Here is a 23681-nt window from a genome sequence, read left to right as displayed (position 1 = left end):
TGTCAGTCAGATGTTGCCTATGCTGGCATATAAGGCCAATGGGATTGCACACAGGAACATCTTCAACGCATGGGGCGGTGGGTCAATATGGTCTTTTCACACCCGCCTATGTTTGGGTGTAGGCAACAAGAGACTGGCAATGTTATTTATCCCTTAGAAAAAAATCATCCCTTGAAGATCTATTCCTCCATTTCTTTTCCTTCTTCTCATTGACTCTCGTCTCAGACACACTTGGTTTGTGCACCTCTTTTCTTAATAATAAATAAGTGGTGGAATAAAAAACTGTGGGTCCCAAGCCATAGGCCGAACCCCTCAATATAACAAATATTTGAACTATTAAATGTCAAATTTGGTGAACTATCTCAACTATTTGATTTTTTATTTATTACACTTTTAGTCATGAAATTGCCAATGGATTGATATGAAAATCCTCATCTTTGATATATAAAAAATAATGTGAATTATCTATTTTCAAATATTAAAGTTATATCTAACCTCTCACCAAAAAAAAATTATACCTAACCAAATGCCTTTTCCAAAAACACCACCGACCCCCCTTCTCCTTTTCTATAGATTTAGGGACTCGATAGGCAACGTGTGAAGTGTTGATGGTGTGCACTTTAACAATTCACGTTGAACTCATGCTTTGATCGGTTTTCAAACTTTTTCTCCGTTCAAACTTTGGTAACAACATATGGACATTTCATATTGGCTCAAATTTTTTGACCACGAATAAAAAGTGGTGTGGAAAGCATGTCCATCAAATTTATGATCACTCACCACATGAGTATGTGACAAACGTGATAGAAAAACAAACAAAAGTGAGCATGACAAACTCTGTTCTCATAACTTAATTGAAAAAGAGTTCTCCCTGAGGCCAATATATTATTACCCGCACATGAGTTTTTATCATTATTATATTTTTCCTACATTAACTGTATGAGCCTTATATGATTATACCATTTCTTGTATCGTCATTGGTGTAACATAAAGATTCAACCCACATCGACATCGTGGAGAACCCTCTCCTGTAATTTCGGCAAATGATGGGAGGTTGATGTAAATCACCTTTTAAAAAAAAAAAAAAAGTTATATGCCACGTGTACATTCACGTCATGAACATCTTCAAAACCGCCCAAGTCGCTAACCGGAGTTAACATAAGCCTCGAGTCAAAATGATAGACGAATGGGGTCAAAATTTTGACCAGGAAATTTTATATTAAATCTCAACCGTACAATACTACAATCGCCCGGTTAAGTATCTAAATCGATACCGACTATTAGAAAGAAAGAAAGGAACCACGTAATTAAAGCGGTGAAAGCCGTAAACTGACGAGTCGGAGAGCGAACGATAGGGGAGAGAGAGAGAGAGAGAGAGAGAGAGAGGGTTTCAGATTTGCGCCCTTTTCCGAACGATTTCTGTCCTTCGTTTCTCTGCGATCCCGCGAACGTTTCGCTCGGTTTTCAGGGTATCTAGAGTTTCCTGCGTTCGATTCTCCTGTAATTGTTGTTGTGGAGAGCGAAGCGAGATTACTGAGTTCTGAGGTCATCGGGGGAATTGGGTAGAGTTCGTTTAATGGTTTTCTCCTTCAATTCAAGGTTTTGATTGAAGATATGGGCACTGGAGATGCTGATCCTTTGGATGACGAGGGCAGCGGAGGACTTTTTCTCAGTTCCTCATCGGTTTCATGCTCGATTTGCCTGGAGATTGTGAAGGATAATGGGGACAGATCGAGAGCTAAGCTGCAATGTGGGCATGAATTTCATCTTGGTAAGTTGGGGAGACCGGTTTATATCCCAACGAAATTCCATATTTTGATTAAATTTGATGGTTATTTTGTTTTGAAGTTATTCGACTTTGCATGCATCTGAAAACTCTTTTTTTGGGAGATATCGTGATTGTTAACCGATAGGTTGGTCTCGTTGGATTTATAGGTAATTGGCAAGGAAGGATCTGTGATTCGAGTTTCTATGTTCAAATTTGTGCTGCCTGTTTATTCATCTATTATGCATCGGTGAATTTTGAAATCTCTATTTTGTTTGCTCTTTGAGGTTGATCACATGATGAAATTGATCTTAGGAGATTCAGGGTAACATGTTGAATGCCAAAGGCTGGCTGTACATAATATGAACCTGTTAGGGATACATGTTAGCATCCCTGGTGGTGACCCTTATATTGGGTTTTTTTTTTTTTTTTTGGTGGGGTGGGGTGGGGTGGGGTGGGGTGGGTGGGGGTGTGGGAGAGGGGAAGCTTCAGAAACTTGCGATGCGACAGTGTCTTGGGAACTCTGATATTCCTGAAGCTAAAATTTTAGCGTTTCATATTGGACTTGGACTTCAAGTGACCTCAAAGCACATAGACATCATAGTAATTCACTAATTTGTAATGTTAAATCAGTAGGTCCATTAAGAATCACTAACAGATTTGGGCTTACTCTTGACTTGATTTGCAACATCCTGTATTGTGGCTTAAGTGTATGACCTGCGTCTGCAGAAGTCTAAATTTAGAAGTTGCATGATGTGAGCCTTATGCCTCATTGCCTCACCTTTCTACCATGTTTGGTTTTCACTACTGAATTTTATGAAATTCTTTATGATCTTCTAAAAAAGGTGTTTATGTGGCACGTACTCTTCTTTATATGAATATCGGTTGTCCATATTATAATCATCAACTTCTCCCACATTTAGGTATCAGATCTCTTAGAGTTATGCATCCAGTGAGATTCCTTTCCAGCGCCCTCCTTTTTACATGGTTCTTCTGTTCTTTCTATGGTTTCAGCTACAAGATTGACCAGCAAATTCACTTCTCCAAATCATAGCAGAGTCTAGCTGGGCTTCTAGGAATTTTCAAGCGATTTAGCTGGACCGATTGAGATTGCTATTGTTTTTAGAATGTCGATAGTTTTAGTTCAAGAATAACATTGGAAAGCTAAATCAGGAATGTCTTTTGTTAGTTTGTCTAGATGTTCATGGGCTTTAGTAGTATTCATGTTTGGTCAGAGTATGTGGTGCTATTGAGGTAAACTTGATCTTCTTGAATGGAGAATGAAGATCATCTCTGTGTTGTCTATGCATGGAGTCTTCCTTGTATGCTTAAGAAATTGCTCCATTGGCCTGGAGATCTTCATGGGTTTGTACCATAGTACTCTGACTTCTATTGGCTTATCCATGAAGTAAAAATTACAACCAACATTAATGCAGGCTCGGTTTAAAATTGGGCAAGTTTTAGTATGGATTTGGGTTGGGCCTTAGTTCTTAGGTTTTATCATTGTAATGAGCTGATTATAACGCCCAAATATGGGGTTTAAGGGGTTACACGAAAATTGTTATTTTATCTGTGATCCCGTGTTTGGGTCCAAGTTTATCTTTAGCTATACAAGAGTCCTATTGCTAGTTATTTTAGAATAGTAAGATCTTTATTAATTTCGGTTGTTTGTTAGGGTAGGAAAGAGTCTTTAATGGAGTGTATTTTTTGGTTTTGGGTTGCTGTAAGTATATAACTATGTAAGTGTAACCACCCCCATGTTTTTGAATGGAATGAATTGATTTGGTTTGGTTGTTACTATTTTATAGCTGAAGCTTTCTCTCTCCTTCTACTAGTAGTTGATGCATATATGGCTGCACTTAATTGGCTCGACCAACGTGATCGACTTTGGAAGCCAAGAGCCAAGAAGAACCAGTCCAGCCCAGGGTTTTGGTCCAATAAGGGTTGGAAGTAATAAGCTTTTTATTTCCAAGTAGTAGCATACGTAGGAGTGTGGTTTCCTTCTGAATTATTTTCCTATTGGGACCTGTCTTCTTATTAGGTTGGTTTCTATTTTAGTTGATTTCCTTTTATGCCTTTTATTTCCTATGAATTGCTTGTAACCAATAGAGAACTCAGATTTGAACTTTAATGAAGAATTGGTTGAGATCTGCGGGAGTGTGTTATTGCGTGCTTTTCCCGTTTTTTCCAACCTGCTACTCTGATTCCTTCCCTCCCCTACCGGCCCTCTATCAACTTGGTATCAGAGCCAAAGGACCCCATTCCTCCTCAAATCAACCTCCCTTCTTCCCTTTTCATCCCATTCTCCCAGTTCTACCTACTTCCCTGTTCTCCTGTTTTGCAAAAGAACTGAGAACCAAAAAAAAAAAAAAAAAGCCACTCCTCTGAACCCTTCTCTGTCTTCCAACAACCCTCCCTTCGTCACCCTTCAATTGAATCGTCCACTTGTCATAGGGTTTCGACAAAAAAAAAAGAAAAAAGTAATTGAACTGTCTGCTGCAACAACCCACCGACCCCTTTTCTTTCCCAAAGTTCAAATCGTCCCCCCTCCTCTGTAGGGTTCTACCATGTGAAAAAAAAAAAAAATTAAACAAAAAGAAGAGATGAAGAGAAGAAGAGAAGAAGAGAAGAAGAGAAGAAGAGAAGAAGAGAAGAAAAGAAGCAAGAGTAAGAGAGATCAGGCCATACCTGCGCTCGATTGCTCCCTCAACGCCTCTATTGACACTGTTGGATCCAATCGGACATCCATTGAAGTTGCCATCCTCTCTTGGTCTCTTGTCGAAGCCCCTAGCACCTTGCTTCTGTCTTCCTGGAGTCCTGCCTCTGTTCTCCCATTGCGCCAGAGGAAGAAGAAGGCTCTCTATATTGGTATCTGAAACCCACCATTCCCGATTTCTTTCTTTGTCCTTTATTGTAATTATCTCCTTGTTCCCAATTTTTCCCTACCTTGCCATCTCATTCTCAGTTATCCTTTTTTTTTTCACCCTTCCTAGTTTGCCCCCACCCATACGTAACATTGTGGGTTTCTAACTTTCTAATTTCCCTTCCATTGTTTCTAATTTCGCCATCTTTTAACCCAAAAAAAAAAAAAAAAAAACATTTATTTACTGTTTGCCAATATTTCTTTGAGTTTTCTCTTCTTTATCTCCACCTTGGTAGCCAATACTGAAGTGCTTCAACAACTCGGCTCCTACAAGTGAGAAACAGATGCAAAAATTGCTGCCCTCACTACCGCTATCACTTCCCTTTAGATAATGATGAAATCTATGTAAGTTTCTATTGGTCGATTGGTGGCCACAAATAGGGGAAAGAGTTTCATTCAATCTGAGGATTCTTCCAACACCACTACACAGGATCTGTCACCATCACTGCCACCACTGGCACTACCACCACCTCCACCACCATATGGAACCTGTAGATATGATGATTTTGGAGCAGAAAGAACAGCGAAATTGGATATTCTTGATTTTTATGAAGATAACAATCCAGAGTTGTACCTTGGCTGAATTCATAGTTTAGAAGCCTTCTTTAAATGGTACAGATTGAGGTCCAAAAGGTCTTATTTGCATATATCAAACTAAAAGGCACAACCCGAGTCTACTGGGTTAAACAACAACAGAACCGAACTCGAGGCATTGGGTTAGTCACTACTTGGGCTGAAATGCATGAAGTTATGAACTGAAGATTTTGCCTCTTGATTACAAGCAACGCATGTACCTCAAGTCCTTAAGTTTGCACAATTCAAACAGGACAATCTGACAATTGAAGATTATGTTTCCAGACTCTACTATTGCTACTCGTTCTGATTTTGAGTGGGATGATGAAGTTTTAGTGGCACAGTTCCGCAATAGATTGCACCCTCAAATTAGTGATGCCCTTGCATTCAATCGACTGCCTACAATGGAAAATGCCGTACAAGTGGCATATTAAGTTGAGGCAAGTCTGAGACGTTCATACAATCGAAGAACTTCTACAGATACTTTTCCTCAAGGTACTGATTCCGTTAAACAACCACATTCTAATCAGGAAAAGCCATTCAGCAGCCACAGGCTAGTGGTTCATTTATGAAATCGTCTTAACTTATACAATTGTACTCACCACCTCAACGTGATTCTGACATGCCATCTTCACAGCCTAATCATTCATACTCTCCACCTCGGCATGGTTTCGATAAATCTTCTTGGACGTCAAAGTTTTCCCATCAGTGCTTTATGTGCGAAGGATATGGACATTCTAGTGCTCAGTGTCCCAAACATTTGCTTGCTTTTCTTGATAAGGATTCTCTTATATCTTATATTCCCGAAGAGCAACTTGGTTTTGAGATAGTTGATTTAAGGGAAGAATGTGCGTTAGGTGAAATCCATGGCACACCCAATGATGAGGACCCACATCCTTTTTATATGATTTGTTATGTGTTGACCACTCAGGAAGTCACTGAAGATGAAGATTGTAATGACCAATTGTTGACCTTGGTCATTGATAGAGGAAGTTGCACTAACATTGTCTATGAAGACGCCGTTGGTAAGTTGGGATTGAAGATAGAGCCACCTCCAAATCCTTACAAGGTTGCTTGGTTGAACAATACTGATCTCAAGATCACAAATAAGTGTTCGGTTACATATTCTATTGGTGGATTTAAGGATACAATCCAATTTGACGTCCTCCCTCTGAAGGCTTGCCATATCCTTCTTGGTCGACCAAGGTTATCTGACAAAAAGTACATCATTGTGGTTATTCCAACACGTATGCTTTATAGCATGGCACCAAGACTTTGAAGTTTCGTCCTGCCAAAGATCTCCAAAAAATTAAGCTAAAAAAGATGGTGAGATCTTTCCTCATTTAGCGTATTCTTTTAGATGGTCTTTTCGGTCCTTTTTCGTCGAGTTCTTTTCAGAGGAAGAGAGTTGATGTACGACTGCACACTTAACTGGTTGGACCAGCATGACCGGTTTTGGAAGCCAAGAGCCAAGAAGAACCGGTCCAACCCAGGCTTTTGATCAAACAAGGGTTGGAAGTAATAAGTCTTTTATTTCCAGGTAGTAGCATATGTAGGAATGTGGTTTCCTTTTGAATTAGTTTCCTATTAGGACCTTTCTTCTTCTTCTTATGTTAGTTTCTATTTTAATTGATTTTCTTTTATACCATTTTTTTTTTTGGATGAATGAAATATATTAAAGGAGCAGAAGACTGGCAAGAAGGCAAGATACAAGCCAAATTAGCGAGAAACTAAAGGCACAACACACCCTCCTTAGATGGGACAAGAAAAGAAAATACAAGGACCAACAAGTCGCACCTCAAATTAAGTTTTCCATTCCTTTGAGAGAAGGTAGTACGGGGCAAATCTTATACGGTGGCTCCGACCAGTATAAACGACACAGCCATTTGATTCATCTTGCGCTTTCTCATTATCGTCAGTATGTTGGGTCGCCTCCTCAGAGACTTGAGTGTCTTCCCAATGAAGCTTTTCTTTTTCTTGCTCTTGCTCTTGCTCTTGCTTTTCCACTTGCTCACTCCAGTTTGAAATATGAAGGAAGGATTTTCCCTCATTAATTTCCAAACTGGCTCCACAAGGAATGAGATTATTATCTGCAGACTCTAAAAGCTCCTCAGACGAAGTGATAGATAAATTTTCAGCCTCGGGGTCTAATGTAGAATGAGGGGACCTAGAAGCATAATTCATGTTGTTCTTGTTTTCCTTCTTTTTCTTTTTCGTCTTCTTCCTCTTCTTAGATGTCTTCTTAGGAGAAGGACCTTCGTCAGTAACATTATCACCCAACATCTTTCCTTCCATATCCAAGTCGAAATTATCCTTTTAAAGTTTCCCTTCCTTAACAATAGGTGTGGAAGTTAAAATTTCCTTAAGTGGTAGTATCTCCTCGAAGTCATAATTGTTGACATTTGAGATATTGTCATCCTGACCTTGAGTCTCCTTTTCTCTTCCCATCTCCACCTCACTCAAGACGGTGGAAGGGAAAGAGTTTTCCCCGTTTGATGCCTTCCCATGAGCTAGATTGCTCATGTCTTCATCAATTTCTAAATCAGCCTCTAATTTTGACTTCTGAATCAGCCCCAACGAATCATCATTCAACATATCTTCATCCTTCAGGTTTTTAAGCAACGAAAAGGAATTTATATTAGTACCGCGAAGCCGCACTTGCTTTGTCTAATATTTTGGATTTGAAATCCACTGGATTTCCACTTTTATGGCAGTCACCATTTGTCCCGGCCACCAACCTGAGCTGAGCGCAACCATTGTTGTTCGTACTAGGACCATCACCATTAGTAGATTTTCTCTTCCATTCCCTGCAGAGCTCCTTTGGCCTTGCCTCATTATTGCCGCAAAGCTCAGAAGCATGCCCAAACATCTTACAGTGAACACAGCGAGTCGGTTTCCGATCATAAATTACTTTTTGATTGAAAACGATCCCAACATCAGCATATATTGCTACTGAATTGGGGAGCTCTCTCTCTGCATGAACTTCAATGCACATACGTGCAAACGAAAGTCTCTCCATTGTCATTGTTCTTTTGTCAATCACAATCGGATTCCCAATAACACTGCCAATGATACTTAAAGCATCACTCGACCAATAATGGAGTGGAAGATTAGGCAAGGTAATCCAAACAAGGACTGAACAAAAATCAATCTTCTCCAAAGAGGTAGAAGGACACCATAGCCGGATAATAAGTAGCCTCTTCTGAACATACCACGGCCCCCTTTTCAAAACTTTAATTTTGTCTTCCTCTAAGTTAAAATGGAAGATGAACATTCCACTGTCAAGTAGGTTAACATCAACATGACCTAAGATTTTCCATTGTTTAACAAAATTTCTTTTGTAAAACTAAAGGATGATATTCTTCCTATGAAGTGTTCAACAAGGGTGTTCTTCCATTTAGAAACCTCACCTTCCATTAAACTTGCAGGACACCTCGCCACTGTGAACCCATTAATAATAGTAGGATTAACAAACTTCAGTTTCAGGCCATCACCAGCTGGAATCGAACAAGAAAAGTAGTTTGTCCAAGGCACAACATTTCTTTGGTTATCCCCATCAATAGAGTGGTCTTTGAGAGGGTAAGAGTGGAGTGAAGAGCCTTCCACTGCGCCAACACAACCAACAGAGACATGGCTGGCACTAAGGGAGCTAGCAGCAGTGACAGACAATGGGGGGAAATCCTCAAGGCCGAAGGCTGGAAGGGGCCTAGAGGACCCCAATACACTGGGTTCAATCGATGCCAAGGGAAGCCCCTCCCCCCACAGATGCTCATCTCTCCTCTTTATCTTTCTCTCTCTCTCTCTCTCTCTCTCTCTCTCTCTCTCTCTCTCTCTTTTTTTAAATTTTATTTCTCCATTGTATTTACTCTCTTCTATTTTCTTTCTCCTTTTATTTCTCGTTCTCTTCTTTCTCTGCCATTGATCTATTTAACTTCATATCCTTTTCTAGAAAGGATTTATCTCTTTCTTCTCATGATTTGGTGATTTTCTGTCACTCTCTCTCCACTTCTTATCATGCTTCCTATTTTTCCTCTCTCATACAAGGTTTGAGGTCTTGGTTTTGCCCATGCCAAAAACCGAGATTTGGCGAGATCTCGGCGAGATCATGCATTTTTGGACAAGACAACTTGGTTTAACTGGAGGATGGGTTTCGGTGGCCATTTTGCCAAGTTAGCCCTTGAAACTTGTCACTTAGCCTATTTTAGGCCTTTTAAACACAGTGGAAATATTATATTTTTAAAAATCAAACCCAAAATGGTACTTTGACTTTGGACCTAGGTTGATATTCTATGGCGTAGGTTAGGGGTGTCAACCGGTCGGGCCGGTCCCGTTTCGGTCAGGCTTAATCGGGCTTGAAGACTTTCATAAGTTGCATCGTGTCCTCCCATTTAACTAATCGGACTTAGTTATTGAGGGCATGGTATGTTTTATATTCGGTTGGTCGGCCTCGAGCTATAATCGAGCTACCTTAATTGGGCTTTAGTTGGGCCTTAACCGAACTACGAACATGCTTAAAGTTAAACGGGCTTTAACCGGTTTTTAAACGGGCCGTCGTTAAAATGTGTTCTTATATTCCAGCCCACTCATGCAAGCCCAAAAAAATGACAAGAAATCAATAAATGATACCAAATATAACCATTATTTAAAATGTGAACATGTCTTTACTTTTTAGTTTTTACTCTTTAATTTGGGGAGTAAAATAGGTATTCTACAATCATTAAAGGGTCAGGCCAAGCCGGTGCACAATAGGCCGGTCTCGGTCGGGCGCCCGACGGTCCAAGTAGTAGGACTGAGACCGACCATTTGTAAACGGGCCGGGCTCGAGCCCGACACGTTTAATTAACGGTCCGAGCCGGGGCAGTCTATAAAAGGTCGGTCTTGGTCGGTTTAGTCGGGTCGGGCCACACAATATTTAGTACTTTCAACATGCATATAATTCAAGTATAAGTGTAAAACAACTTGAATAAGCATAAGGAATTAAAAGACATAAAAAGTGAACAACTTAAATAAGCATAAGGAATTAAAAGACATAAAAAGTGTGAATCTTCAATCTCCAAGTGTTGAAGTTGATAATCTCTACTGTATTTCACCAAAAAAATAAAATAAAACACCAAGACTTGTGGGCTTTTTCTTCAGAACAGGGCAAGACAAGCGAGATCTAGCGAGAAGGGTGAGAAATCTCATCGAAAGGGGGTTTAAAACATCATATGACTTAGTCTAGTCGAGTCGAGTCGAGTCGAAACCGAGAAATGAATCAAAATCTTGGCGGCAAACTAAGATTTCAAGCGAGATATTGTCGTTTTCTAGTATTGCCTATGGTCTTGACTTGCCAAACCCAAAAACGAGATTTTAGGGAGATGAGTTCTCGCTGAGACTTGAACCATGCTCTCACGTAGTTACCTCTCTTCTTCCAATTAATTGCTAATTGATCCTAAATCTTAGGTTGCTTTCCTATTACCAAACCAATGGGAGAGAGAAAGGGAGGGAGAGAGAACTAGCATGGGGAGGAGAGAGAAAGCTTCATCCACCAAATCAACTCATTCCATTCAAAAACATGGGGGTATTACATATATATATAAATCCAAAACCAGAAATAGACCCCACCATAGAGAGTTAACTTTCAAAAAGATGGGGGCAACTACATATGTATAAAAACCCAAAACCAGAAATAGACTCCACTAAGGGCTCTAACTTTCCTACCTTAAATAAATAATCAAAAAATTAATCTAACTCTTACTATAAATAATTAACAATAGGACTCTAGTATAGCTAAGATAAATTTGGACTCTAAACATGGGACCCACTAATAAAACAACAATGTTCGTTCACCCCCTTGACCCTCACTTTTGGGCTGTATAATCCAGCCCATTACAATGATAAAACCTAAGAACTAAAGCCCAACGCAAACCTATCTAAAATGCGGCCTAAAATTAAACCAGGCCTGCATTAGTTGGTAATAGTTCTTCGTGTTAGATACTTAGATCTCTATGCATTGGCTTCAGCACTCATCTTAATTTCTTGATTGGTATTGATTGTTCTACAAACGTTAAAGTTGCTTCCAAAATGTTTCTACCCCAACCCCCCCCCCCAAAAAAAAAAAAAGTGATGCGTAAAATTTTATTTTAATTCACTCTAGAAGGCTAAACCCCATTAAGCCCTGCCTACCCCTTTGTAAGATTCTGTTTCACTTTTATGCTGTTATATTGGTATTGTTTTTCAAAATTTTATGTTATGTCCATCATTAGCTTCTGCTTGGTAAATAAATCTTTTCAGACTGTTTGCTTCGATATGGTCTCAGGTCATGTTTCTAATTGTGTCATGATTTTTTTTTAGATTGCATTGGTTCGGCCTTCAATGCAAAGGGAGTGATGCAATGCCCTAATTGCAGAAAAATTGAGAAAGGTCAATGGCTTTATGCTAATGGTTGCCGTTCATTTACCGAGTTTAGCATGGAAGACTTAACCCATGATGAGGATCTGTATGATCTAAGTTATTCTGAAATGGTAAAATTGCAAATCTACTATAACTATTTGATTCATCTTTACCTATTTCTCTTTGTCCTTCATGATAATCTGAGAATACATGCAGTCAGATGCTAGTTTCTGTAAATTTCAGTTCTTTGCTAAGGTTTATATTTAATTTTCTTTTATTGGGTGCTTGAAGTGAACCGATTACTCTTATTGCAAAAAGATTGCTGGCACACCCATGCTTGGGACCTTTTCCACCATAACGGGTACTTTTTCTGCGGCATAGACTGATGCTTTGGCAGTCTTGACCATTGGATAGATGGGGGGCTCTATGCATATGCTTACCTGTCAAAGTTGGTGGTCTATCTTAATTGTATGGGCCGCCATATGTGGGATTTCCCCCTTTGCTCTTCACTGGTACTTGTTGAGCTTGCTTTCTTTCGTTTTTGAACATGATTCAGTTACTATGTTCTAGGTTTAATTAGGGTTTACTTTTGTAATTTCCTTTTATTATTTTATTCACGTTGATAGAGTCGCAGGATAGAGTTGTGGAGTATGATTCATATTCTGTTTCAATCATTGAGTTTGTATAAATTTGATTCTTTACAAAGTCTTTAAATATGCATGTAATCCGTCAAAATATTTAGATTGGGATGAATGAATTGAGTTGCTGTTGAAGCCAAGTGCGTGATTTTGCTCTTCCCTTTCTCACTGCTAATTCTGCTCTCTTCCTGGTTCTACCTCTCTTCTGTTCTCCCATTTTGTTCCTCACTAAGGTAGCATCTACTCTTTCTTTTACTGTATTCTTATTCTTCTTCTTCCTATTCCCCATTAATCTTTGTTAGTTTTATATCTTTTTCTTGCTGCCAATGAGCCCACCGAACTGTGAGAGATTTTTTCAATTTCTCTTTTATCTTTCCCTTTCATTCTTAAACTTGTGGGTTGGAATTGCTATCCCTTGGTGACCCTACCTGCAAATCCCCAGCCCAATAACCAGCTTGAGTGGAGAGTTTCCAACCGAGACTCAGGTCTGTTCTCTTCTCTATCGTCTGGAAATGCTTGCAGAAGTTTTATGTCACCTACTAACCTTCCTTATTGAGTGCCACTCGGTTGGATTCAATAGGCCATTGATTCAAGGTTCAAAATTTCAGATTTGGACCAGGCTTTAACCTGGTCGAAACCGAAATTCCGAAATTTTGTGGAAACCTGGGAATTTTTTCTCCATTGGTGGAAACCAAGGTTTTGACCCCCAAATTGTGTGTTTATTTTTTGGGTCGGATTTTTTGTTTACGTCCATATTTTTGACATTTCTAACCCATTTCAAGAACTAGTTTCATTGGAAAAAAATAATAATAATAAATACTTATGGTGTTGACCCAAGTTTGCTAGTGAACATTAAGTGAAGTTATACACTAGTCTAAGTCTACATATATAAGTTACGTGCTAGAAATGAAAAAAACATGATTAAAATAAGCAAAACATACTGTAGTTTTGCAAAGCAGACAATAATGTTACATGATAGGGATATAGCTCTTACCACTCAATTCCAGGTGGAGTGTCTAGGCGGTTCTAGTCCACGAGCTGTGTACCATTGTAGATGTTGTAGTCGCTCCTCTGAATGCACCACATATGAGTCCCATGGCATGTTTTGGGCCCAATTGTTTTGGAAGTTCATCACTGCCCATTGACTCATCATCAACATCTCCAAGGTATCCCAACCTAGGGAATGGCTCACTCAAACTGATAGGATGTGGAGGTGGCACACATGGTTGGATGGATAGTGAAGATGCTATCGACAAGATTGAGGGAGGAAGTTGAATTTCTTGGCTTCAATCCACTATTTCCCAAGTGCAAGGGTCGAAATTTGGGAGTTAGATGTCAAAATTGGCTTGTTTCCCACAAAGCCCCTTTTATATGCTCTGGTTCAACCTGGTTTGGTCGAACCGGTTGAGTTAACCAAAATCGTTGATGTAGGTCCAAACATTGGAATTTTAGTTGGTGCTAGACATTTTGTCTAGGTGTTGCTCGAAAGGGTTGAAATGGCTGAAATTTCAACTATTTATGCGTTGATTTATCGAACTTCCCCTGAAATTTAGAATCAAATTCAACCTATTTAGTTGAGTTCGACCACCCACAAGGCCACAAATATGCTGGTTCTACTGCCTCCCTGTTTTAAAGAAAGGTAGAAGTAGGATCTTTTTATATTTACAATTAAGCCACCACTGTTTTTTTACATAAATACACTTCCTTTCATGAATTGTTTCTGCTTTATCCACTCATATAAACTTCTTGAAATTGCCCTCTTTGTTGAGAATTCCTGGTTGGTTGTAAGTTCTATTATCTTACTCTTAAGGTTTGATTTAACTCTATAATTAAAAAGTTGCCACTACCATTGTTATTTGATTTGTTTATCATCTGGGCGGGCCCATGAGACCCATAATTAGGATTATTGAACCTGATGTTGCATAAATTCGTATTAGATCCGAACTTTTTTGCACTTATCTAACCATGATAGACCCTTTAACACTACCAACTTTGAGTTGCACAAGCTATATCGAGAACTCATTGAAAATCGATAAAGGACTGAAGCGAAAGTTGTCCAGTGGCACATTTTGAAGCCATATGTTAGGGGAATCTGATGGCCATAACAACTCTCAATTTCTAGGTGGTTTCAATTTTGAAGAGCCTAAATATCAATCGAAGGGACCAAATGTGACCATCTACACTACTTACTCAGTTTGGTACTCTTCGGATTACGAATATTCCACCACTAGAGTCGGTTATTTCCTAGGAAGTCACTTGGAAATTCATAGACAAGGATTATGACATCAAGGTTTAGGTTCCAGAGTTCGGTGGTGAGAAGGGACCTGAGGATTTTCTTGATTGGTTGACTAAGGTTGAGGGAATTTTCGCTTGCAAGTCCTTTCCAGATGACTATAAGTGTGAGCTTATCCTCACCAATTTCACTGGGTGGGCATGCTCATGGTGGGATGATTTGCTACAATCAAGGCTTATCAGGCGACTTGGACCCGTCACTTATTGGGTGGTTATGAAGCAGATATTTAATGAGAAATTTGTTCTTTCTAATTTTGAGCAGATGCTCTTCCACAAGATGGTCAACTTTCATTAAGGTAGTAAAGATGTAGATACTTACATTATGCAGTTTCACAAGTTGTCCTCCATATGCAAACTTCAGGAGGTAGATTAGTAATGGGTGGTGAGGTACATCAATGGACTAAATACAAAGATCCGGTTACAAATTGCTATAGGGATTTAGATCAGTTGATGTGGCCGCTGCACATGCCAAGACAGCTGAAGAAAAGTGCAGTTACTTGAAAGACATCCTTGAGATTTCTTTAGCTTATAGGCCTACATGCATTACAGATGGAAGAAAATTTGAGTTCTGTAAAGGTTGAAGAAAAGATGACAGAGGTCTCCAGCGGTAGTGAGTGGATAAAGAATATTGTCTCAGTTGTCAAGGCGTCGCTAAGGCAATGACTTGGCGTCTAGGCGGTTTGCTTGGAACCTAAGCGATAGTCGCCTTATTGTACTACATGTCGCCTTGTGTTTTGGCACTTATTTATGCTAAATATCATTTAAGTAAATGTTTTACTTAAGTTATTATTCATAAATAAGCAAATACCCCCTATTTGAATCAAATAAAAATTGTTTAAAAATCAAATTCCAAAAGGATAAGAAGTCAACCCCCCAGTCCAAGAACAAAAGTTGGATTTTGGTTATAGGGGCGATTTTCAACTTTTAATTGCTAGGGCTTTCCTCAATTATGAAAATTTTATAAATCCTATCAAGTTAAAACATTGCTAAAAAAACCAAAAGTCTGATAAAATAATCTTTTGTTTTTATATCCATAAAATTATTTTCATTCAGACGATTTTAACAGTATTCGCGCATTTCAAAAATAAGCTTGATTGGAGCATAACTTTGTCATTACAACTTAGATTTAAGTAATCTTAGACTTGTTGGAAAGCTAGTTTACCTAATACAAAAAATCTCATGTAAAAATAAAATCATTTGACCACTCAAACTTATTATATAACAAGAGCATTTCTCTAAGTGTTATTTTTCATGACTTAATGTGACTTAGTGTTCAGTTTTATGATTTGATGTGGCTAAATGTTGATTTTTAATGACTTGATGTGGCTTAGTGTTGATTTTTTATGATACAAGGTGTATGTAGCTTACTAAATGATGTTAGAAAATAGGAAAAATAAAAAAAACACTTGGTCGCCTTGTACGCTTTAAGGGGCGGGCGCCTTTTCGCCTAAGCGCGTAGACATCCCTCCAACGCCTTGGCTCGCCTTGGCGCTGTGACAACTATCCTCACAATTGTAGTGAAAAAGGTCATTTCGACAACTAGTGTCCCTATAAGACCCGTCTTGCGACCATGGCTGAGACATTCTTGGAAATATGGGTGACAAGGATGACATGGAGGTTTCCAAGCTTTGTCCTCATGATCCAAATGATGACATCGATCATGGTCTCGATTACAATGTTGAAGTCAACTTAGCTACCATCTCTTCCTTCTACAATGGATTGGTAGAGACAGTTGTCTTCTTCTGACATAACGGTATTCTATTACATGATGAGGATTTTCTGGCGGTCCATACATTTGTCGAGACTGGAGTGGAAGCCAACCTCATTTTTGTAGACCTAGTTTGGGCACTTAACCTCCCAGGGAAGAGGATTTTCAAGAAAGTTGTGTGAGGTTTTGGGATTAATGCTAGAGAGGAGGCTGATAAGGTTGTGCGATTTAACTCACAGTTAGGGCTTTTAGTTCCAGGTGCCTTGCCTAGTCAGCCCTCTTGCACATTGTGACGTTCTCTGAAGACGACCATGGCTATGTAAATGATGTAGACCAAGTTCTCCAAAGGTGTTTCAAAGTTGGTTCACAACTGTCCCATAACTTTGGCTATCTTTTCAGTTTTTTGGTTCTATCTTGCCCTATGAAGCAGTTGAGGTGAGAGACTTCCGAGCCCAGGGAAGAGTGAAAGGCTCAACCTATTATCCCCTTCTTCATCCCCCTTTCTTTCCCTTACTATCGATCTCCCTTCTCTCTCTTATTTTATTTCTTTGATTTCCTGAGTAATCCAAGCACTACCAAAGATCTGATGAAGGCTAAATACGGGCCCCATCGGTTGCTGTTGTTACTGGGATCCACAAACCTAAGTTCAAGACCTGCGGCATCTTTGAGTAGTAATATTTTTGGGCAGCAGTCGACAATAGTTTTCTATCACATCCTCAGGCCATTACAGGCCATCTTTTAAGGATCATCAGGGACCTTAGGAGGGCCATTCGACCAGGCTTTGGAGGCCTGTTGAGTCCTAGGTGCTGGAATATCTGAACTCTCTAATTTGGGAGCCCTAAATCAAGATTTCTTCAACCTGAGTTTTCATCCATTAATTCTGCCCAATTTTTCAGGACTTATTAAGGTCATCGAAGTCACCTTCTGATGCAGGATAGGTTTGGGAAATCTAATACAAGTCTTCCTTTGCGGTTCTGCTACCTCCTTGCTGTTAATTGATGAATCCCCATTGTGTTTGAGGCTATAATTTAAGACAAAAGTGGGAAAATTGGAACCAGTAGAAAAGGATTAGGGGAGAGGAAGAGGGTGCTAGCATAAGAGGGGAGTGTAAGGGAAGAGACAGGGGGTTGGGCTTCACGCCATCTTGGATTCACTCCAAGGTTTGCAGGAACCACTCATACTGCAGAGGATGGGAGAAATCTCCAAGTCTCCACCATCATCTTTCTTATCTCCCTATTTCAAAATATAACCTTTTAAAACCCAAATTGAGAAAAAGGGAGAAATAACTCCCTAATGACTACTTTTCCAGCGATAACTCCCTCACCACATTAGTATATAACAGTTTTGACACTAAATAAATTAAGATACAAACAAAATAAACATGCTACACATAATTAAATAGAAATATGCACCCACACAAGAGACATCTAGCCACAATGAAGTGATATGTTGCTGTGTACTTTGGCGTTTTGATGTGGATCTGGGTTTCAAATAACCTGATTAACCATGAATCTGCATCGTGCCTCCTCGAATATGTCCTAAATCCCTGGTTGGTGTCCTCATCAATTCTCCCGGGGTGGGAAGAACTCACCTCCGGTGAAATAGGCTCTAATATTTCTCTATAAAATCTGGATTAAAGCATTGAAGTTCATCCTCAGTGATCCATGTGTAATCTGGATTAGAATATTGTGGGGACCAACACTTTTGCATGCAACTTCTTCCATCTGTACTCTCTGGAAATGGCTCTGATACCAAATTGATGCAGGACATGTTTGGGAAATCCTGCCAAATTGAATATTGCTAATTATGTGAGCCTTGTTGTATCTAGATTTCTTGCCAGATTTTAAGTTAAATAGTAGAAAAAATTGGTTTGCTTTCCAACACAGGTGATGTTTGGTGCTTTGTTGTTGTCATTTTAGATACTGCCAGTTGCAATGTTTCAATTTTTGGGTGTTGAAAATCAAAAGCAGAAGTTAACGAGATTGACCATTGAAGCATGGGGAAAATCCAATACAAGTTGGGTGATATGGTTGAGTTAGACCTCCAAATTTGGCATGTGGCTAATCTAGGCCTAGGGAGAACCATGCCTTTCCATTGCTTTGATTTTTCCTCCTATAGGAGATAAGTTGAAGGACATCAAGTTGAGGTGGTACAAGCATTTGCACCAAACGCCATCGAGTGCACCAATAAGGAGTGAGGTAGTGCAGACGAGGAGTTAAAAAGATCAACTGGTAGTGGCTGAAAATGAATCAATGGAAAGGTATGCATGGTTTTGATTTGACGAGAAACATCAAATTTGAATGGAGTTGAATGGTGAGATCAGACTTGTGTAGCTGATCCCATTTAGTTGGGACTTGAGAGAAGGCTTAGATGCTTAGTTGAGTTGAGTTTATCAGCCCCGTGGCTTAAAACTAGTGGTATGTTGTGCATAGCCTGATGCATCTATTCCATGACTCTTTTGCCATTATTTATTTGCTAGATTCAAGAACTTTATCCCTTATTCATGCCATTCCTTTGGTTTATGCTCCCTTTATTTATATAGAATATCAGTACATGGTTTCGACAGTATATAATCAGTTCATGGTTTTGACTGCGTTTATTTTATGTACTTGGAAGAGATTTTCTTGTATGTTGGTGTATATCTCACATTTCTGTTTGGTTAGTGCTGAGCGTTTGTAACCCTCTACTTGTTAATGTTTCAGCCGAATTGGACAATGCCATGTGCCAGAGTAAAAGGTTTAGAAATTGGTTGAAGTCATTTTCTTTAAGACAAATTGGGCTACTGAAAGTAGAAGGGAAAGAGTCCAATTCAGGATGGGCAAAAACTGAAATGGGCCACTAGATTTATTGTGCAGCTGAACCAGAGGATCACCTATCAAGCCAATGATTGGAACAGCAAAATTAGCGTTCTGTGTGGTAGAAATAGCCGCGAGATAATGAAACTTCCCTTGTCTGCATTCAGGGAAACATCATCGATAGCATTGTTATTATCGTAGCTAGTTGTTAGTATTATAAATTATGTCAATCAAATTGCTGATGATCTCTTAATTCCTCGGCTTTTTTTATTATCTTTTGCTTGCAAGAAAGTCAAATTGGCAAGAAGTAGAACTAAAGTTATTGTAGTTGGTTCTGAAACTATTAGAATTTTGTTTCTACATTTTTCTTATTTAAAGTAGATAGCAACATAATCATTGGATTTCTGTTAATTCGATTATTTAAATACCATGGTGAAGGACTGAAGTATCATGTGGGATTATTATAATAAGGTTTGTCTAGTGGGATTTGTAGTATTAATATTGACCTTCTCTGATATTTTTTCGTTGGTTTTGTTTGTCTTTTTCCAGCCATTCGGAGTCCATTGGTGTCCGTTTAGTGGATTCTCTCGAGTTCATTCATCATTTGAGTAAGCAAGAAGTCCTGTTATAAGCTTTTATTGGTTATTTTTTTAGATGAAATTTCAAAATTGGTCTAATGCATTGATACACATTTCTTAATTCCCTCTTCAACCGCCTCCAACACTGCACCACAGAGTAGCACACAATGTAGCGTAGATGATACAAATTTATCCAATGGGTCCAATTTCAAAGTCCATTTTACTAGTGGTCTTCTGTTATTTTCTGTGACTGGAAGTGTGGAAAGAAATTTCTATTGGGACTTTTAAGAATACTTGACTGCCTATACCATGAGCCCAAGGTCACGGGTTTAGATTGCAATTGAGAATGTGGTGCCCAAAATGAGTATCACAGGGAATCACTGTCTGAACCCCATAAACAGAGAGTAATACAAAGTCACAGGAGACTGACAATCATGACCAGAACAACTAAAGCAAGTTCAAGGGAACCCACAAACAGAAAGAAAGCACCCATAACAGTGACAAAACAATGTAGTGCAGTCTGAAAATCCAGATTACGGATCTCAAATACAAGCAGGCCCAATGATCAAATTTGTGATCAGAATCAGATCTAATAACAGGGATGGGGAATATAGAGCAAGATGAGTTTACAGATCAGCAAGCTGCAGGATAGAAACCAGGCTCCTACTACTGTGGGGTCTGGGAAGGGTCATAATAACGCAGCCTTACCCCCGCTTCGTGGAGAGGCTGTTTCTTGACTCGAACCCTCAACCACTAGGTCGCAATGGAGCTACCTTACCGTTGTGCCAAGGTCCACCCTCTTTTCAATTCTTCATAGTAGTCAACCTTAAAGCTCAAGAGACCCCGCCAATTGAAGGAACACTATAAAGTCTGTCAACAAGCAGGAATTGGACAATTGCATACTGTTGGCTACCTGCTTCAACCTCATTTATCCTTGGAGAGTATGCACCTACAGCTGATTATGATATTTAGCCCTTAGATTTTTTCTTTTGGAGTTTGTTGAAAATCCAAAACCCTCTATATTGTTTATTTTGTTGTAGCCCTGTTAAACACGATTATTGAATCTTATCCATGAACCAATCTCTTAATATAATGATAGTTTAAGCCTTTGCAAAAGAAACTTAATGCCAGTGACTCTGGTGTTTGAATCAAATTTGACCTTTGAAGTCTAGTTGAATTTGTGAGTTTTTTGCTTACATTTTGTTGTCATGGGTAGGTTTTTCTAGCCTTCTTTTGTTGCTGTAGACTGCTATGAACTCCTGCATCGCAACAGCTGGAATTTTCGTGTCTTTTCTTTTTTGTTGTCCTCAAATGTTCCAGGTCATCCTTTATTCTTGCGTTTGTGTCGTGACTTGTGAGAACAAGGTTGCAACTTGCAAGTATCGGGGTTGGATTGCATGGGTCAGCTGACACTGATCCACCAATACTGGTCTGATACTGAGGAATATCAGCCAAAAAATTGGCCACGAATATCAATCCCTATTCCTGAGTTTCAAATCCTTGTGTGATATTTCTTATAGCTGGTTTTATTGGATTTGTGTGGAGCCACCAAGTATGAGGAATAAGCTAACTAGTGGAACTGTTAGGTATGTGTTCATGCTGCTTTATTCTAGTTAAATCTCTTAGGTATGTGCTCACTAATGAATACTCAATTGATTCAACCATTACTGCATGAGTATTTCAGAATTGAAATGAATGAAATCTTTTTGTTTTATTTCTTCATCATTTAGGGATGATTTCGATTTACATGGTCTCATAACCAATCAATCAAGATTGACCAAATCATTGGTAAGGAGGATGCCTTTTACCATGAGACAATTGGGAAGTTCTATTTTATAGCAGGACTCACCCCATGTGTTGGAAGTGGCCTGCTGGCCGTTGGGATACCTACTATGCATGTTGCACCGGAACTCCTCATATTTCCATTTTTACCCTTCCAAAATTTAATTATCTTTTGTTCAACTGATTATTTTTTTTATTTGTTGCAACTCTTGCAGGGAAGGTGAATCTCCATCAACCGCATGTGAGTCCATCTCTTATCTTCAACATAGTTTTCCATTTGGAACTTTGTTGGGAGCGCCCTTTATTTAGTGATGAAATTTCTTCTAGTGCAGATCATGATCTTCTGGGACATCATGCCATCTTTGCTGAAGATACAGCTGCGTCATCTGCACCTCATTCTTGCCCTTATGTTGCCTACTTCCAACCGCTTCAGCCTTCATCCTCGACCTCAAGTGAGAGCCTTGCAGATGGTCCTAATTTTAACCATCATTGGAATAGCCTGTCAGGACCTGGTGATATCTCATCAACTTCCCATCCTTTTCCTGCTGTGGATCTTCACTATCATGGTTGGGGCCACCACTCTCCTCCTTTCTCTCCAAACAATGGTCGTATTGGCGGTGCCGATCAAGCTTCACTTCCATCTGCAACAATAAGATCAAATAGGGGTGATTCTGATGGTATACCAAGGCCGGGATCTTTTGTGCACCCTTTTCTTCTCGGTCATGGGTAAGCCTTGGCGATGAAAAATTTACTAGTTCTTTGCCAGTGAATCTTTCTTTAGAGTTGGAAAATTAACTTTGCATATCTTTTCCAGATCTGGTCCTCGAGCTGGGAGCTCGGTGGTTTCCTCAATAGTACCACCTTATCCAGGCAGCAGTGCTCGAGCCCATGATAGGATCCAGGGTCTCCATGCTTACCATCAACAGCAGCAGCCTAACAATTCACCAGGCATGCGTTCACCTATCATTTCAGCCATGAGAAGAACCAGTGGTCCTAGGGGCTTGGCTCCTGTAGGTCCTGTGCCTTCATCGACTGATCATAATGGTGCCTTCTATGTCTTTCCATCTTCAGGCTCGTCCGGTCGGAGCCTCCAAGAACCAGAGAATCCAGTACGAAGCCGTTTCTATGCGTGGGAAAGGGATCGCTTTGCTCCATTCCCATTGATCCCAGTTGACAGAGAGTCGAGTTGGTGGGGGCCATTCCCTCAGGCTGCCGGTGGCTCAGATTCTGGCAGCCGAGCTAGTGGGTTTTGGCAGAGGCATGGATCAGAGAGGACGTCGTCGCAAAGTCGATTGGAGAGTTCTTCCTACCAGCCAGTTCATCCTTCTGGTCGGATGTTTCCTTTCCTATGAAGCACAAGAGGACTCTAAACTGAACCAAATTATATATGAGAGATGATATATTGCTGCAAGTCTGTAAATCCCAACAGACTTATCGTTACTGTGTGGCCCCGAAAACTGAAAAACTATCATTTGGCTGTCACGCGGCTGTGTGGTGACCTTGGCTTCCTCTTCATTTCGGCTTCGAGGAACATAAAATAATATTATCATGTGGAATGGCAAGAAAGGAGGAATTATTCTTGTTTTATGCCTTTTGCACCTTCTACTTGTCCTGTTCTTTTCAGACCCAACCACTAGGGGCTCATGACCTGGGAGATCAATCAGTTTCCCATCCTACCTTGTGGGAGCTGATAAATTACTATTCCTTGCGTTATCTGTTGTACTCCTAGGTTCCTCAGTGATTACATGCTACTTGAGTAAACCTGGTGATGGCTTTGGGCTACTGGGCTGCCTTTGACATAGTGGCAGAGGTGGCCATGGTGTGCTCTACAGATCTGGTAGACTATTTTCTCCTGTGAAGGGAAGTGGTTTCCCTTCCAATCTGTATGGTTGCAAGGGAAAGTGAAGTGATGGGATGTGAAAATTTCAAGCCTATTAACATAAAATTTTGTAATTATTACCTTACATGGTTATGCCCCCAGCTTTAAATCATTCTATTTCTAGTTATTAAATTTTATTTTACATCAATTTTTTTTAGATTTCAAAATAAGATAAAATTTGGGAAGTGGTTATCTGTTCGGGACTCTAGTCTATGTCGGTACTACCTGTGTCTTTCCTTTTTGAATAAGAGGTAGAGATTCTTTTTCACTGGAGGAGGGAGAGACTTATGAGAGCATTGGTGCAGGCCATACTCTTGGACGAGGTTCTCTTTCCCATAAAACTTATATCTAAAAAGTATTATTACTAAATATGATA

The 23681-nt window shown here is 39.6% G+C and overlaps 1 protein-coding gene across 2 annotated transcripts; it reads left to right on the top strand.

Moving 5' to 3' along the window:
• The first annotated feature begins 1314 nt into the window (after nucleotides 1-1314).
• LOC122091762 (E3 ubiquitin-protein ligase RFI2-like) lies at nucleotides 1315-23013 on the top strand. Of its 2 annotated transcripts, XM_042661889.1 has the most exons (7): nucleotides 1315-1771; nucleotides 11595-11764; nucleotides 19616-19674; nucleotides 21642-21667; nucleotides 21759-22152; nucleotides 22241-22374; nucleotides 22498-23013. In XM_042661889.1, exons 1-7 carry the CDS (start codon nucleotides 1615-1617, stop codon nucleotides 22776-22778), a joined length of 1221 nt encoding a protein of 406 aa, XP_042517823.1. In that variant the 5' UTR covers nucleotides 1315-1614; the 3' UTR covers nucleotides 22779-23013. The 2 variants fall into 2 exon arrangements, with proteins under 2 accessions (XP_042517823.1, XP_042517822.1); XM_042661888.1 differs by having other exon boundaries at nucleotides 22241-23013.
• The last annotated feature ends 668 nt before the right edge of the window (nucleotides 23014-23681 follow it).

The sequence above is a fragment of the Macadamia integrifolia genome, chromosome 10, assembly GCF_013358625.1.
Source record: "Macadamia integrifolia cultivar HAES 741 chromosome 10, SCU_Mint_v3, whole genome shotgun sequence".
NCBI lineage: Eukaryota > Viridiplantae > Streptophyta > Magnoliopsida > Proteales > Proteaceae > Macadamia > Macadamia integrifolia.
Note: the sequence above shows the minus strand (reverse complement) of the source record. Positions and strands in the feature narration are given on the sequence as shown.

Bases quoted from the DNA above. Each gene is read 5' to 3' on its own strand.
- LOC122091762 (XM_042661888.1), top strand. From the start codon at position 1,615: ATGGGCACTGGAGATGCTGATCCTTTGGATGACGAGGGCAGCGGAGGA. The intron at 21,668-21,758 runs GTGAGTCCATCT...CTTCTAGTGCAG, and splicing joins TGAATCTCCATCAACCGCAT to ATCATGATCTTCTGGGACAT. The intron at 22,153-22,240 runs GTAAGCCTTGGC...TATCTTTTCCAG, and splicing joins CCTTTTCTTCTCGGTCATGG to ATCTGGTCCTCGAGCTGGGA.